Source organism: Ptychodera flava, chromosome 6, assembly GCF_041260155.1.
Source record: "Ptychodera flava strain L36383 chromosome 6, AS_Pfla_20210202, whole genome shotgun sequence".
Classification (NCBI taxonomy): domain Eukaryota; kingdom Metazoa; phylum Hemichordata; class Enteropneusta; family Ptychoderidae; genus Ptychodera; species Ptychodera flava.
This window is the reverse complement of record NC_091933.1, coordinates 23,673,665-23,691,060: the sequence shown is the minus strand read 5'-3', so window position 1 is coordinate 23,691,060 and position 17,396 is coordinate 23,673,665. Positions and strand designations below refer to the sequence as shown.

The following is a 17,396-nucleotide window of genomic DNA, read 5'->3' as shown; positions in this document are numbered from 1 at the left end:
GGACAGAGTATTACTAGCTGTGGGTCCATAGCTGTGGTGTTTTCGGACGGGATTCCTGCCGTTTACGGACTGGTTTTGACTTTTTACGATTTTAACCCCGCCACCACACGGGGTTAAAATCGTAAAAAGTCAAAACCAGTCCGTAAAAGGCAGGAATCCCGTCCGAAAACACCACAGCTATGGACCCCAGCTAGAGTATTACGAGTTTCGGAAGGAAGATAGAAAACGAAGGTCTTGACTTAGTTCAGGAGAGAATTTCCTCGGGCACTGTATTGAGTTTAAATCTAGCCCTGAACATCTCGTGTTCGGTACAAGCGCGCAAACTAGACATATAAAAAATAAGGGGAAAGTCTAGCAAATAGATGATAGTCTCTAAGGACGGTAGTAGATTGTGATCGTAAGCAATCGTTAGTTAGAACCTTCTACTGTTTGTAGCTTTATGGCTTTTTTGGTTGGCAGTGATGTAGATAATAGCCGTCACCGGTACTTTGCACGGCCGGGTTACACGCAGCTTGCAACGGGAAAAAAAACTTGTGAATTTGAAAAACAAACTTCTCACCCATTCGTAAGCTTATTTTCCGTGTAATTTTGGCATTTCGAACAAATCAGAGGAAAGGGTGAAGAAATTTTGAGTAAAACTGATTTAAAACGTTACGACCCCCAGTTTAGAGTTTGGTATGCATGAGCCGAAGTATAGTGAGCGCAGATTGCATATCCGTGTTACCTCGGATAGGTAACCTCGGAAAACATCGACGACCGTTCGTAATATGCAAATGACATGTGACTGAGACGTTGTGGAAAAGTTGCCGTAGTTCCATAGATGAGCCTGCATATTTGCCACAGTCGCTCGAGAGTTATTCAGCTCTGGGACTAGTCGCCCCATGGCCCATAGACGAGTATACAGAAGCGAGAAATTTCTCGCTTCTGTATACTCGTCTATGGGCCATAGGGCGACTAGTCCCAGAGCTGAATAACTCTCGAGCGACTGTGATATTTGCATACTATATATACGCTGCTTGCTGTTCCGATATGTAAGCCAGAATCTTCAACAAAAGGAAACTACTAGTAATCTGTGACAATGGTCAGCCAAGTATTTTGAAATACATTGGTAAAGAAAGTAAATGACGCTGATGAGTCCCCCAGGACAGCTGTGCAGGGCCGTGGTCGTCGTCGATGAGTACTCGAGTATGGATGATCATGGATGATCGATCTACAACGCAATAGTGGCAACGATGTAATCGACACTGAAATTTCAATTCCACTCAGCTCAACGGAATTGAATCAACTGATATAAACATGACCAAACTTGTCACAATGCTAAAGGTACTTCTTCAAAATGTGAGCAAAAGATTCAGTTTCGATGCCTGAAGGAAAAAATGAAATTGTGATTGCCTTCAAAACGACGTGTGAAGACTCTCAATGTTCATAACTTTTTACAGGAACACATACAAAACGTTTTTTTTCAAGACCACCAATCACTCCAAAAAGAAAATGCCGTTTCTTGCGTGTTCATTACATGTGTCGTATCGTTTACGTTGTATGTGGTTGTGTATGCGTGTGTTTAGGTACGTACATAACGGTGATTTTAGTGATAAGTCAGTACGCTTTGTTTGTTGTGCTCGGCAGGGATCAAGATCGCCTAGGCCGCAATTTGAATTTGAGTAATCATGATTGGCAGCATACATTAACATTTAGAACAGAGGTCAAATGGACATTCTGGACCCACGCTTTGTGAAAATATGCGTTCTCTGTATTAAATAACAGTGTTTTTCAACGTTTTTTCGACATAAAGGCAGTCGCTATACATTCACAGGTGTCATGTATGAGATTGGACGGAAATTAACGCCGTTCACACGTCGAATTTCTGGAAATCTCGGAGCAAATCGAGTGCGTCTTACCCGTAGCGTGGCTTTTTCACATCTGCATAGTCTTACCATAATCCCCCTTTTGTAGGGGACTTTCCTCTTTAATGACTTTCAACAATGTTATATCATAGTATCTTGAATGTATATTGCAAGTTTCATCAATTTTGGTCAAGTCCATTCAGATTTATGTATCTAATTAGGAAAGTTTATTAAATATGCAAATAAGTATTTGGCTGAAGTAAAAATGCTTAATGAATTTCAACAATGTTATATCATAGTATCTTTAATGTACATAGCAACTTTCATCAATTTTGGTCAAGTCAATTCAAATAAATATCCCTAATTCCAAAAGTTCATTAAATATGCAAATTAAGAGTTTGATGAAGTAAGAATGCTTAATTACTTTCAATAATGTTAAATTATAGTGTCTTCAATATACATACCAAGTTTTGTCAATTTTGATCAAGTCAAATCAGATATATATCCCTAATTATGAAAGATCGTTAAATATGCAAATTATCCATTATCTTTTATGTCACCCCTTAATATATTTCACAGATGATATATCTTTGTGTGATCAACATTTGTAGCAAATATCATCAAATTGTGTGCAATCGTTGTCAATATATATCTGCTTTTTCTAAAATCATTAATTATGCAAATGAGCAAAAAGTAAGCAAGCCACACCCACCAAAAACTAATCAGCTCTTGCCATTTGCAAACTGAATCTATATACCAGATTTAATTCTGATCTGATGAGCCATTTTTGAGATATTGAGCACACAGACAGACAGACACACAGACAGACACACAGACACACAGACAGACAGACATCGCTGCGACATATGCTCACGTGTGTCAACATGTGAGCAAAAAATGATTGCCAAGATAGTTGCTAATTTGCATATTTAACGAACTTTCGTAATTAGGGATATATATCTGATTTGACTTGATCAAAATTGACCAAACTTGGTATGTATATTGAAGATACTATGATTTAACATTATTGTAAGTCATTAAGCATTTTAACTGCAGCCAATTCCTAATTGCATATTTAATGAACTTTGCTAATTAGGGATATATATTGGAATTGGCTGGACCAAAGTAGATGAAACTTGCTGTATGCATTAAAGATACTATGATACAACATTATTGAAAGTCATTAAGCAGTTTTACTACAGCCAATTCAAAATTTGCATATTTAATGAACTTTCCTAATTAGGGATATATATCTAAATATCTAAATATATAAATATCTATATATCTAGATTGTAGTTGTTGAAACTTGCTGTATACATCAAGATACTGTGATATAATATTATTGAAAGTCAAAAGACATTTTTACTTCAGCTAATTCCCAATTTGCATATTAAATGAATTTTCATAATTAGGATATATCTGAATTAACTTGATCAAAATTGATGAAACTTGCTATGTACATTAAAGACACTATAATACAATATTATTGAAAGTCATTAAGCATTTTCTCTACAGCCAATTCCTAATTTGCATATTTAATGAACTTTCCTAAATAGGGATATATATCTGAACTGACTTGACCAAAGTTGACAAAACTTGCTACAGTACATGTATTGGAGATACTATGATACAACATTATTGAAAATCAATAAGCATTTTGAATTCAGCCAATTCCTAATTTACATATTTAATGAACTTTGCTAATTAGGGATATATATCTGATTTGACTGGACCAAAGTTGATGAAACTTGCTATATACATTAAAGATACTATGATACAACATTATTGAAAGTCATTAAGCATTTTTTCTTCAGTCAATTCCTAATTTGCATTTTCAATGATATTTTCTAATTAGGGATATATACTGCAGGGATTTACTTGATCAAAGTTGGCAAAACATGCTATGTACATTGATGATTATACCAGGTCAAAACAATATCAAAAGTCATTTCACATTTTCATGTCAACTAATTTATAATTTGCATATCTAATGAGCTTTCACAGTTTGGCATATAATAATGGCTTGAAGGACTTGGCTAAAGGTAATTACACTTGCTATATAAAGTGGTGGTACAATGACAGCAGTCAAAAAACTTTAATATTTTTTATTTCAGCTAATTACATACTTGTATACTTCATGATCTTTTAGAGTTGATCGGTGGTGAATATTGTTTATTATGTTGATCATAATACTTTCGATGAAGTTGCAAACATGTGGCAGAGGTTCATGCAAATTACACATAACTGCAATAATAATGAAACACGTGAGCATTTTCAGTTCATATCTGGTTTTCAAACGATTATCAAACTTCACATGTGTAATGTTGGTGCCAATATTCCCATTTGTGGTTTATAGAGGTATCACTTGTTGTATATTTGTGAAAATTTATCTAGAGTGTAGGTTTCTAGGGATAAGTTAATGCATACTTTTCAAAATGATTTTAAAATTGTTTATATGTGTATATACATCTTTTGGTCCAATATTCCCATTTGTAGTTAACTCTTTCTGAAATCACATGACTGAAGAGTTTCAAATTTCTCATATAGACTCACAAGAATGACTTAATTCTGGTCAAATGAAGAAGAAATTAATTTTTATATGCAAGACTTTGTAGCCAATGTTAGCATTATTGATTACAAAATATTTTTCTCTTAACCCACCAGGCTGTTAGCTTTCAAATATGATTTGTAGAAGATGAAGGATGACTTCATTCAGACTTAATGAACTGATGGTGAAATGCACTCATTTACATGTATGTTATTTTGGGGGATCAAACTTATAATCTTTGACAAAAACATTATCGACGAAAATGCTAGTGTCAATTTGCTTCAGGTTCTCTGTATTATCACAGGGAACTCTGACTGAATAACAGTAAACAAGTAAATAAAAATATAGAAAAATATTAAAGTATTAAAAAGGTCAAAAAAAAGAAATGACCATAATAAACAAAAACAAAAAAGTACACAAAAACAAACAAGTGCACAAGCAAACGACTAACAGATCTATTGCGAGATAGGAAAATTAAAAAAATAGAAAAAATGGTCAAACAAGAAAAAAAATAGAATAAACGATGACAAATTATTTTTTAATTACTTGCTTACCTTAGTTTATTCAGCCAGAGTTCAAGTCCCTGTGATACCATTGGATTGTTTAGTGCTGATTAAATGGAAGCATGGAGTTATTGATGCTATTTTCTCTTCAAACGCATATCAAGGTGCTTTCAAATTTGTCACGTAGGATTATAAGTTGTTGCGTGAAGCTCCCTCTACTTTCGTGTGAGACAATGAAGCAGGCGCTACGCATTTCACCAACAACGTCGCGACATATCATGCTTGCCAATCACATCCACCGTTACAAATTTCCTTGGTATGTAAACACATGCATCTGAACATGGTGCCAGCATTCTGTTGGCAGTGTGACGCTCAGGTAGATTCAAAGAATAGACGAAGTATCTTCACTGAAACTTTCCCACAAAAAATCTTTAAAGTTGGAAGCTGTTATCAGTCTACAGGTAGAAGTTAGTCTTGCTTCTACTGCCTATGATATGAACAACATTGAGGTCCACCGACCTCATACATGCATCTAATCAAACTGTTATTCTCAGATAATTGCATGATTTTATTTGTAGAATTTTACCAGTTTTGTGTGGCTGATATTCCTTAGAGGTTAAGGTGACAGTGACAAAGATGGCGTCTGGTTCTTCACGCAATGAAAGTCGGGATGCCTCTTCACATGATACTGGTGAGTACATGGCTTCCTTGAAAGTTGGAAGCAGTTATCAGTCTAAGGGAATGGCCAGTTACTCGGGGGGGGGGGGGTGGAGGGAGATCACCCTACTTTAGGAATATACTCAAAAGGGACAGGAAAATTATTGTGTTTTTAATTGTAAGAGAGTACAGATTTCACATCATATCAGCCCCCAATCACATCTAATGCATCGTACAGTCTCAGTTTTCAGCATATGCCCTTCCGGGTGCGTAATTTAAAGTATATATTATAGATTAATAGCAAATTAGAATGTATGTACAATTTGTTACTTCCATTTGCCAGTTAAACCATGAGACTCTCATGAGTGTTATAGTGTGTGCTAGCTATCAGAATTCAGGGAGTTGAAGAGCATAGGCCTCATTTTGACAGCCAGGAGCAATAATGTTAATGCAGTCTTTTGAAAATTGTAATATGTGAGTGAGTATTCTTTAATTTAGGAATTTGTAATGGTAAAATATATCACAAGCTCCTATGGGTCAAGCCCCCTCCAAACACCTCCTGTCCAATATCAGTACTTATAAAAAATTGTCACTGCATTTATTGACAAAGACTGTCATATCTCGGTGAATTGTTCTTGCAATCGTATAACCCAGCACTGGATTTATAAGGTTCAAATGTTCCAATCTCTAGCGGGGTACTAGCCCATTCTAACCAACCCTGTAAATACCAAATAATTACATACTTTGTACCTCCCTGTTGATGAGAACGGTTCGCCAGTGATGTATAAAGTATCCATGGATGAAGATATTGAAAAGGAAAGGTGACACTTTTATTTTGGCTTTTTTCTATTTTGGTTCACCGTACCTGAACACCATTCATCCTATAGCAAGCAGTCCTTTGGTACAACAGAAAATAGACTCCTTCACTTTTTGACATTAAACCAAATAATGATAAAAAATACTAACAATTCTGTCATTTCATGATGAATTATTTTCACACAGAATGCTAGACTCCTTTGGCTCAGAGTAGGTTGAAACCAACTGTAAGCTTGCTCCAATAAACCTAATGCATTACAACCCATGATTGTAAATTCTGTTCAAATACAGGTGTATGCTCAGTGTTGTTCATTCTGTTTTATCAATAAAAGTTCATTCTGATAAGGGTTTTTTTAATATGATGATTTCATCCAACCATTACTCACTTCCCTACTCACATCTGTAATCATAAGTCACATGATCACTGCCCTCAAGTTCATATGCTTTTTTATCAGTTGCTCATCTGTAAAATACGCTTTTTCTTTTTGTTGTAAGTAAATCCCCAAACTCGAATGTTTTATACAAGGTGATATTATAATGGGCAAATTTGGTTTTGAATTGTGATGGGGACTTTTGGATTTACATGTAGGTAAATTTTTTTTAGAGAATTTTTCACATGCGCTGTAGATAAGAAAATTTAGATAGTTTTAATAAACATCACACTACAGTTGCTAGTACTGTATGGTCTATTTAAACCTGAAAATACTGTTGTTTTGATTTTGAAAAGCATTTAAAAGTGCATAATCCCCTCTCATGAAAGTTCATTCTTATTTCTTTGCTTACCATTCAGACTCGTTGTACAAAGCTCCTGCTGTGCGGGTACCAACCATCAACCAGTTGATGAAAATAGCAAGTAAATATAACATGGAACCCACCACAGAAGACTTACAACATTATCAAGGTAGTTTGGTCTGCCCAACGCATTATGCTCGTTGAGATGATTATAACCTTGGTTAACAAATTATGTGATAATTCATATACAAAAGTCTCAAATTCATTGTAACAAAAACGTTTTACAAGAAAATGTTATTTATGATAAGTATTTAAATACATAAACTAGACGTGCACTCTCTGAAAATTTGAATGTAACATCTTTATTTTTACCTTTGAAACATAGTACTGTACGAGTTTATAAAGGAATGTGGACTCAAAATATTCTTGTCAGGGACCTCAAAGTACAGAGCTTGAATAGCATAGAGACATTAAAATGTTGTGAAAATATGTATTACACAGATCATTGGATTGGTAAGAAATATCTTCAGCCCAGAGAACGGAGAACAAAGAAGTATCAATTTCTTGTATACATTGTAGATGTATGATTACACAAAGTGTAATCACTTGAACAAACTGCATACTTCACAAAACATTGTAAGTTCATGATGGATTGAAAGAAAGTATTTGTAGCATCCTAAATTGTTTTAAATTTCACAGACTTCATGGCATGGTCATGCAAGGCTTTTGATGTCATAGACAGTTTGCCGGAACCTCTACTTCCGGTCAAGTATCCAAGAACACCTGGCTACAGACCGAGACCTGAAGAAAACAAACTGAATGCCTGGTAAATGTTGACATTTCTACAGTACAGTTAGGCTGTGTATACCAATACTGAAGCCCTGAAATTGATCAGACTTCTATTGTACCGGGTACATAGATCACTCTTCATTTTCATTATGCAGAAAGTTTGGCTTGTATAACATGCCTATTACCTAAGCTTAGTTGCACCTTCAATGACTTTCTGTAATCTTGATAAAAATAAAAAATACCGTCAAGGACAGTGTGCTCACATTCGGTTTGAATTGGTAAATTCAAGAAATATTTAAACCAGAAAAACAAGAATGACAAAAGCAAATAAGGTCTGCAACTTAGGTACTTGAGGTCATCTGCATGCATATCAACTTCTATAGCAATGGGACAAGCAGATCCTACGTACATAAAGCAAATGTCAACAAGAAATCCTACATACATAAAGCAAATGTCAACAAAAAAAAATTAGCAAGAGAAGCTTGACAAAAGAAAAGGTGGGTAAAGTGGGGAAAAAATAAAGAGTGGGAAAAAATGTACAAGGGATCTGGTAAAAAGTAATGCTACCAGCTCATCAATCTTCTAGCCCCTCCTGAATATCAAATGTTCAACCCCTTACTAAGACTAGCTGGCAGGAAATGTATTTACAACCTTGGGATGTTTTAATTAATGCTATGAGTGATATCATTCAAATGTAAACAGCACTTAAATCAGTTACAGATGTGAAATGCCTTCCACCTGGGGGGGGGGGGGGGGGGAATTACGACATCTGGAATTATCCTGGATCCAAATTTCTCATCAGTTCTTGTGTGTGTTACATGCAAAAGTTGCAAAAATTGGTTGGCAATGCAAAAATTTACCTCAACTTTGTTTTCTGGATCAAATTTTACTACAAATTGATATACTAAATATGACAAAATTATGTTCATAGCCTTCGCAACTCTCACACAACATATCCTGGGTTGGTGTAGGTCATTTAGGTCACAAACTGAGAAAATTACCTAAAATATAAAAATTTGGGGGTTTCCCAACACTTTGAGCAGAAAATTTATCTAATAACATCCCTTGGGACTTTGTACCAAATTACAAAGCTATCAGACAAGTAATTTTGAGAACAAGTTTTCTTGACCAAAAATGACAAAACTCTCTTAACAATACAAATTTGTATATTTCAGGACAATTTCCACATATCTAACTATTGTCATCCCTGGACATCTGTACACCAAATATAAGAGCTGTCTGTCCAGGGGCTTTAAAAAGAAAATATTTTTTAAGATTTTTTGACCCAAAATGACAAAATTGCCCCAAAACAGTAACATTTCCAATTTTGTCGTAATTTCAACAATTAGAAGGGTAACACCCTTGCAAACATCCAATCCAAAGTTGAGAGCAATTGGGCTAGCGGTTTCAGAAAAGAATAAATTTTACTTAAAGTGAGAAAAATAACCAAAAAATTCAGCAAAAATACAAGATTCAAGATATCTTCACAATATTCATAAAACTGATTTTGATCAACCTGAGAAACCTGTATACCAAATATCAAAGCTCAGATCGGTAGTTTTTGAATAAAAAAATTGTTTAACCAAAAATCAGAAAATTGCCCCAAAATTAAAAATATGAAAATTTCAATTCAATTTGTATAAACTTGACTGAGGTCATCCTGAGGAACATGCATACCAACTTTCAAAGCAATCAGATGAGTGGTTTCAGAGAAGAACATTTTTGACTAAAACTGAAAAAATTACCCCAAATAGAAACATGCAAATTTCATCCCAAATTTTATAGACCTAATTTTGAATACCTAAAGGAACCTGCACACCAAGTTTCACCCAATCTAACCAACGGTTACAGAGTTTTAGCAATTTGCAGTGTTTTTTCTTTTTCCCCTCATTTGCATAGTCTTGACACTGACAAGTTCATTTGAAAAGTTCACTTCTCCATCCCTAGGTGCACCTGTACACCAAATACTAAGAAAGTAGGTGCTGCAGTTTAGGTGTTTTAGATGTAGACGGACGTACATACATACATACATACAGACATGCAAATCGGGATGCAAATGAACTGATTCAGCTTATACGATAACCTAACATTGGTATACCAAATGTGAGCTAAAAATTGATGAACTGATTTTGATTGGGCTTCTACTGTACATTGGTTATACAAAGATTTAGTCATGCTTCAAGTTTTAGGAGTATGATTCATCATAATTAAGTAATTTGCTTATTAATTAATCCATGTACAAAAATTGATTGCACTAAATTTGATTCACTATATTTGATCAAACCTCGAAGGTACATTTTTTGCATTTGCAATTAGTCATGCTTGAAGTTTGATTAAAATGACATATCGTAATGAGCTCATTTGCATATTTATGAATGATATTTTGGTAATCAGGCTCAATGTCATAGGTGAAAGCGCTGAATTTAAACAGGTACAATATTCCTGAATCACCTGTGTCTTCCTCAAACATTATGAGCGAAATAAAAAGCATCAAGCTTGTGTATAAGAAAAACAAAGTTTTATGAACAACTGTATATTTGTTATTTTTGCTTCAACATGATGTTTATTATACATTTCTTTTGGCACATGGTGTCCATAACTTTGATTTCATCTTCTATTGATGTCATTAAAAATTAAATTTTTCGAATGATCAAACATTTTATGCCCTGCAAAGTAATGACATTTTTAACATTACTTTTCAGGTACTGGCGATGTGACATAAAGGGTGCAGATACGGGCAAATTAGCAGGCAAGACTTTAGCCATCAAGGACAATGTCCCAGTGGCTGGTGTTCCTATGATGAATGGTAGTTATGTTTTAGAGGGATACGTACCAGAATTTGATGCAACTATCGTTACTAGGATACTGGATGCAGGTAAGTCTATAATTGTTAAACAATTACACCCCTGTGCGGAAAGCAAACTAGTGAGTTAATGTTCTCACTCATTGTCAATCTGTCACCATGACTGTCTGCCATTTGTGCTGTCCACCTTTACATCGGTAGACCAGAATTCTGGAGTTCACATGAAGTGAGAAACCAGAGTTGTGGAGTTCATTAATGAGAAACTTCTGAAGCCAATTGTGATAAGTTAAAGTATGTGCGATACTTTTATTGTTATCTAAAACTCAGTTGAGTCTTTTAGACATGGCTTGCATATTCAAGATTCTTTTAAATGTTTTAAAAAGTTTCTGTAATCATATTTGGAATTATGACTTCAATAATTGGTGTAATTATTTCTGAGAAAGTCTGTATGCACAATTGTTCTTATTAGTAGTTGTTTTTAATACAAATTTATATTTTTTCTAAGTGTCATCTAAGTTTATTTCTGAAATCTTTTATAACATCTTTTGCAAATAAGTTTTCAGCTACTATAGACTATAGTCTATAGGAGCTATTGGGATGGGTATCCGTCCAGCGTCCGTCGTCATTCTGTATGTATGTATGTCTATTTGTGAGGATGTCCGTCCACTCAAATATCTTGAGAACTGCAGTACTTACAGATTTGATATGAGTTGGGTTGCTGCATAATATGATTATGAGAAACCATCTTTTTTTATTTTATGATATTGTTGAAAATATGCAAATTAGTGCAAAAAAAGGCGTTTTGGTAAGAAATCTACTTCTTCATAACCGCTGGTCAGACAGCTTTGATATTTGGTATATAGGTCCCTAGGGATGACCCAACTTAGATTGTTCAAATTGTGATGAAATATGCAAATTCGTATTTTTAAGGAATTTTTTTGTCATTTTTGGTAAAAAATTTATTTCATAAAAACCGCTTGTCTGTCAGCTTTGATATTTGGTATACAGGTTCATAGGAATGATCAAAATATGATATATTCATATTATGATGATATCTACAATTTTGTATTTTTGGCATAATTTTTGCCATTTTTGGTAAAAAAAATTGTTTCTCAAAATCAAATGATCTGACACCTTTGATATTTGGTATACAGGTTCATAGGGTTTATCTTAATGTAAAATATTGACATTATGATGAAATCTTCAATTTTGTATTATTGCAACTAATGGTGTCATTTTTGGTCAGGCTTTCCTGAAATGAGCTATCAAAGATATCCACCTTCGTCATCAACACGTGTCACAAAAGTTATTGTCTACATAATACAGTGGAGCTCTGTCGACTGTTATGTCGCTTGGTTTCAAAACCGCTGGTCAGACAGCTTTAATATTTCTATACAGGTGCCTTGGATGACGTTAGTGAGATAATTTCATACAATCAGGAAATACTTAATTTTGTATCCATGTCTATAGAAGCTTCAGGGACATTGGCCCTATGTTTTAGGTTTCCTGGTTGAAAGATCATAGATTTGTCCGAATTACGAAATCTATGAAATCTGAATTATGAAATTTGAACAGTTGATTCATATTCAGTCACAACATCATTATGAAACTACTCATCTGACAGCTTTAAAATTTGTTTTTTCGGTTTTAATGGAGGATGTTAGCTGTACTTGTTTGTTCTAGGGAGTTGAATGGTACCAAATTAGGTCCAGTGACCAGGGGTAATAATTGTAAAGTGCCTTGAGCACAAGTACTTGTGGATGATAATGTGCACTATATAAGAACCCATTATTATTATTATTATTATTATTATTATGTTATCATTACTGTAAAATCTTTCTGAAAAAGGTATTACAAAAGTACTTGGGCTAGTGTAACACATCATCCTTAAAACTGTATGTCGGACAGCTTCAAAGTTAGCTTGTGTTCTTGGGAAGATTTGTACTGGATTGTCGATATGATGTTGAAATTAGTGTACAAAAATATTTGGTTGCTGTTTCATAACTTTTGTTGAAACCTTTTACTCCACATTGATTAGTGGAAGAATGCCGGCATATAATCATAAAATGGGGATGAGGCAATATAATTTAAGGTGGTTGGAAAGGCTATTTTTGCACCAATTCTTTTCTCAGAGTTAATGTCAAGTTTCAAGTGTTAGAATCAAGATATTTAGTTCAAATTTTCAGGATAACTCCCTTAGTTAATATTTTCTCCAAAGAATATAAAAATTGTATATTTGCAGCCATGATTTTGAAATATGACACCAGTAAATATTAAAATTTAATTTTTCATATATTTTTTACATATTTGAATTTAATAATAATTGGATAGTATTAATATTACCAAATTAGTTATAAATATGTTGACACTATTTATTGTAAGATTTGTACGGCAGGATTTGTAAATAAATTTGTCTTTATGATTTTAAATGGGTTTATATATCAAAAAATTATTAAAAATTCTTTCAAATTTCAAAATGTGATTTTTCAAAAAGTCCTTCAAATACAGGAAAATTGTGCCGTACATATCTTATCTGTAACCTTGTTAATAGGCTGTAAAAATTCCATGTCCATATCTCATTTCAAAATTGGATTAATTTGGTATACAATTATGTAGGAAAACTGTTATTCTGTCAAAAATGTTGAAAACAAGCCATATTTGCACCCCTCTTTTGAAGTCATAGAGCAGTTTTTTTGGTTAATCTCACTTTTGACAGCTCTTTGACACTCGAAGAATCTAAAAATGCATTTACAATAGCAGTCACTCACTCTGAATGCCAGCACCGCCTTGTCAAACTTTCCTGAAAAACAGCAAATAATGACTTTCCCTTTTCAAACATTTTATTAAAAGCTAGGGGACCTCTACCATAGTTAATACACTAAAGACTCCCCAACTTCTTCTTATTTTGGTCAGTTTTTCAGAAGTTTTAACAGGCTATAACTCTGCAATGCCTTTGTGCCCAAATGTCTAGTTTTTTTTATTCCACAGAGAATGTTGACTACTTTTATATTTTAATAGTTTTGTTGAAATTTATAACTGACGCTCTAGCCTTTCCAACCACCTTAAGGATGGAGGGAGGGACAAAATGATGTGGAAAAGTGACATTTAAAAATCTCAGACACTCAAAGATTTTCCCTTTCTACGATAGGTGGTTGCATCCTTGGTAAGTCCTGTGCAGAAGATATGTGTCTGTCTGGTAATAGCTTTACCTCTGTCAAAGGAGCGATCAGAAATCCACATAGGATTGACCACAACGCTGGTGGATCTAGCAGTGGCAGCAGTGCCTTGGTAGGTGACATCATTGATTGAGCACTTCATGTAAATACCATATGTATATATGAGAGAGAGAGAGAGAGAGAGAGAGAGAGAGAGAGAGAGAGAGTGCAATTGTTCAGTTATCTTGAAAATGACTATCTGAATGACTATCTATCAATCAATTCTTGCTATCATGGATCTTTGATAATGGTAACTAACATAAGATATGTATTGAAAAGAGCAAGTCTAGTTTTACACCTATATGGCTATCTGTATAGCAATTTAAGTTAGTGTGAAAGGAAGTGAAATTGTGAATGAATGTTGGAAAATTTTAGAGATAAGACAGATAAGACAAGTCTTTGAGCACCAAAGTCAATTTTTGTTGCCTTCATGAAATATTCACCAGTCAAGTATTTTAAGACATTTGCCAAAGTTTTGTGAAGCCAAACAAATGTGATTTCCATTTAGTTAAAATTATCAAAATAATTAAAGAAATAGACATTAGTAATATATTGCACGAAAATTTTGATGGGAAAACTTCAGCACTCAAAAAGTTAATTGTAAGGTGCACTGTCTATTAATGTGGAGGGCTAGTGTACACTTTGATCTCATTTAAGGTAAAGGGCGACGAATTCGGACGCGCACACGCTTTAGAACGTTTCTGCGCAGATTTAACTCCAGCCTGCCGCAAATGGGTTACTTTGTAGCATGTATTTAACATCACCTGTCATTGTTGAAATTGCGCTTTTACCTAATTTTTTGACCCAGTCTCTTAGAAATACATGTGACCTATAACCTTGTCATATTTTGACCCCCTAGGAAGCTGGTTTTTATTCAATATGAGCGAAAAATTAACATTTCTCTCCCATTTACATGGCGCATATTACCCATTCACCTGGAGATATTGTAAAAAGTAGCGTGGTGACACCCTTTTATTAAAAGTGTAAACTAAATGGTATTATGTCAGGATTTTATTTGCCAAGTTTGGTCAAAATGACACCATTCAAAGCGACAGGAAGAAAGTTCGAAAATTATGTAGTGATATAATTTCGATATCGTCATTTTGTAATCGATACTTATGTTAAAATTTCTTTACAAACATCATGAAAACTATACATTCGATAGATATGGATCTTGAGTCTTGGTAATTATTAACATTAACTCATTTGCTAAGCGTTTTATAATTGTTTTCTTTAGTTTAAGTGAATTATATCATTTTTATTATTTCTAACGATGCCATTTTAACGTCCGTTTCCATGGAAACGAGCACGGTGACCCCCATTTTTTATTTTATTTTTGCACTTGCGCAACTTCCAAGAATATTTGTGCAAAGTTTCAAGAAAATGACACCACAACTTAATTTTGACGTAATTCGTAGTACTTCACCTTAAGGGTAAAAATGTTGCCTTTTTGTCACTTTAGGTTGCCAGCGGTGATGTTGACATGGCCATTGGAGGTGATCAAGGTGGTTCAATACGAATGCCTTCAGCATGGTGCGGTGTGGTAGGTTTGAAGCCAACCTTTGGGTTAGTGCCCTATACTGGAATTCTTCCTGTAGACAACACCATTGATCACACAGGACCTATCACAAAAACTGTCTATGATGCAGCATTGTTACTTGAGGTGGGTTTTATCATTGCTCCTGTTGATCACAATTTTACACTCATGTTTGTCCATGCACTGGAATTATTCCCCGCATAGATGGGAACAAAACATTTAAGGAGGGTAATTACTGTATGGTCACTCATACAGAGAACTATTTTCCAATTTTGATAATTTGTACACTGTATTGCAAATTAGTACTTATATTGAATTTTATTTTAAACAATTTTTCAGACGTGTGTATGTCATAGTATAGTACAGTACTGACTGAACACAAACTTTTGAGAAATAGATTGACACATGTTTTGACTCCAAAGATTAGAATAGAAACAAAGTGGCTAAGTTGGTGTTGTGGATCATATTGCTAAACAAGCTATAGATGTGCAAACAAGAATGCTTGCTGTTCATTGCCTTTGTACTATTAGTTTTAAACATTCTGAATATAAAGTATCTTTTAATGAATATGGTATATGCCAAAAATAATTGCATCAAACATGACAAGTGTGCAACAATATAGCTGACTGGTGGCCATATTTATATCACAAAATATATGCAGAAACTGAATGCTTGACAGGTTTATTTGCACATCAGATCCCTTTCAAAGCAATACCTTGTAAGCTGTGTACTAGATTTTATTTCAATTGAATCAGTCAATCTTCAGATATCGAAGCAAAAGATTTAGGGACAGACAGATAAGTATATTACACCCTCACACATCAGCATGAAATTAGCCCTTGAGTCTTATAATACTGAAGCTAAAATGAATAATATATATCATTGAAATAGTAGTTAGAAAACTATAAATTGAACTTGTACCATGTCACTTACGTTTCCAGCATCTTATTATACCTTGCATTGTTTATGAAAGTTCAAACAGACCCTACTTTCACCAAAAGTTCAATTGTAGGTATGTGCTTTAGTCCACGGTGATCATATCTGGTATCGTATCACTGTAACTTGTGTTTCAGGTAATTGCTGGTTATGACAATGGTTTAGATCCACGACAACCAATCAACCTTGAAGTACCTGAGTACACAAAAGTGGTAAGATCTTCATTTGTGAATAATTGGTGTTTTCTGTCATTCAGGTCCAATAATCGTTATTCAAGGTAACTAAGAAATTTACCAGGTCCAAGGAACATATTGAAAATGACAAAGGCAATGGGGTCATCTTGAACCACAAAATAGTGGTGGTACTAGGTGTCTGGAATGGGTAAGCGTACCCTGCCAGCTAGCCGCACCTGTCGAGATTCAATGACCCAAAGCGACAAATCCATTGCTAAAAGGACAAATCCATCGTTATTTGGTGAATTAATATTTAATGGAAGAATCGAGGTATCATATTGTTGTGAATAGTCTGTCTTAATTACCTTCTTTGTGAAAGGTTTGTATATCTCTGATTCGGCTGCCAGTTGTTGATAATATGATGATAATGTAATTATTAAATCAGCACAAGTGAGTTTGTGCAGTCAATACTTAAGCAGTATCATTAATGTATTGTAGCAATGCTATGTAGAAAGTGATGGTATCATTATTGTAGGACATCAAAATGGAGCAAGGTACCAGTCACTATGTTAATTAATTATAATATAATATGCAAACATTAACATCTATTGCCATTTCTTCTTGTTGCTCATCACCATGTAAAGATGCAAATTGTTTATCAACTTCAAGACAAATTCATTGACTTGATAAAACTTTCACTGTGAGGCGTGTTGCACCGTAACACTATAAGTTACTAGTTTGTGTCAATAAGAATTGATGCTAGAACCAGGGATTTCTAGTTTAGAAAAACTGCACGGCAACTTTCTAAAACGCTAACACCCATAAGCATATTGTCATTTTCTG

At 34.3% G+C, this 17,396-nt stretch overlaps 1 protein-coding gene across 3 annotated transcripts in view; it reads left to right on the top strand.

Annotated features, from left to right (window-relative positions):
• The window catches only part of LOC139135235 (amidase-like), a 33,958-nt gene that overhangs the window by 12,515 nt on the left and 4,047 nt on the right, over positions 1–17,396 (top strand). The window contains exons 1-8 of one of the 3 annotated variants that reach the window (XM_070702523.1): positions 955–1,323; positions 5,474–5,586; positions 7,159–7,269; positions 7,800–7,926; positions 10,592–10,764; positions 13,841–13,980; positions 15,370–15,570; positions 16,518–16,592. In XM_070702523.1, the coding sequence (XP_070558624.1) occupies positions 5,532–5,586; positions 7,159–7,269; positions 7,800–7,926; positions 10,592–10,764; positions 13,841–13,980; positions 15,370–15,570; positions 16,518–16,592 (882 nt within the window). In that variant the 5' untranslated portion in view covers positions 955–1,323; positions 5,474–5,531. Of the gene's footprint in view, positions 1–954; positions 1,324–4,368; positions 4,598–5,473; positions 5,587–7,158; positions 7,270–7,799; positions 7,927–10,591; positions 10,765–13,840; positions 13,981–15,369; positions 15,571–16,517; positions 16,593–17,396 lie in introns of those variants that run through there. The other 2 variants (XM_070702524.1, XM_070702522.1) reach the window with 2 other exon arrangements.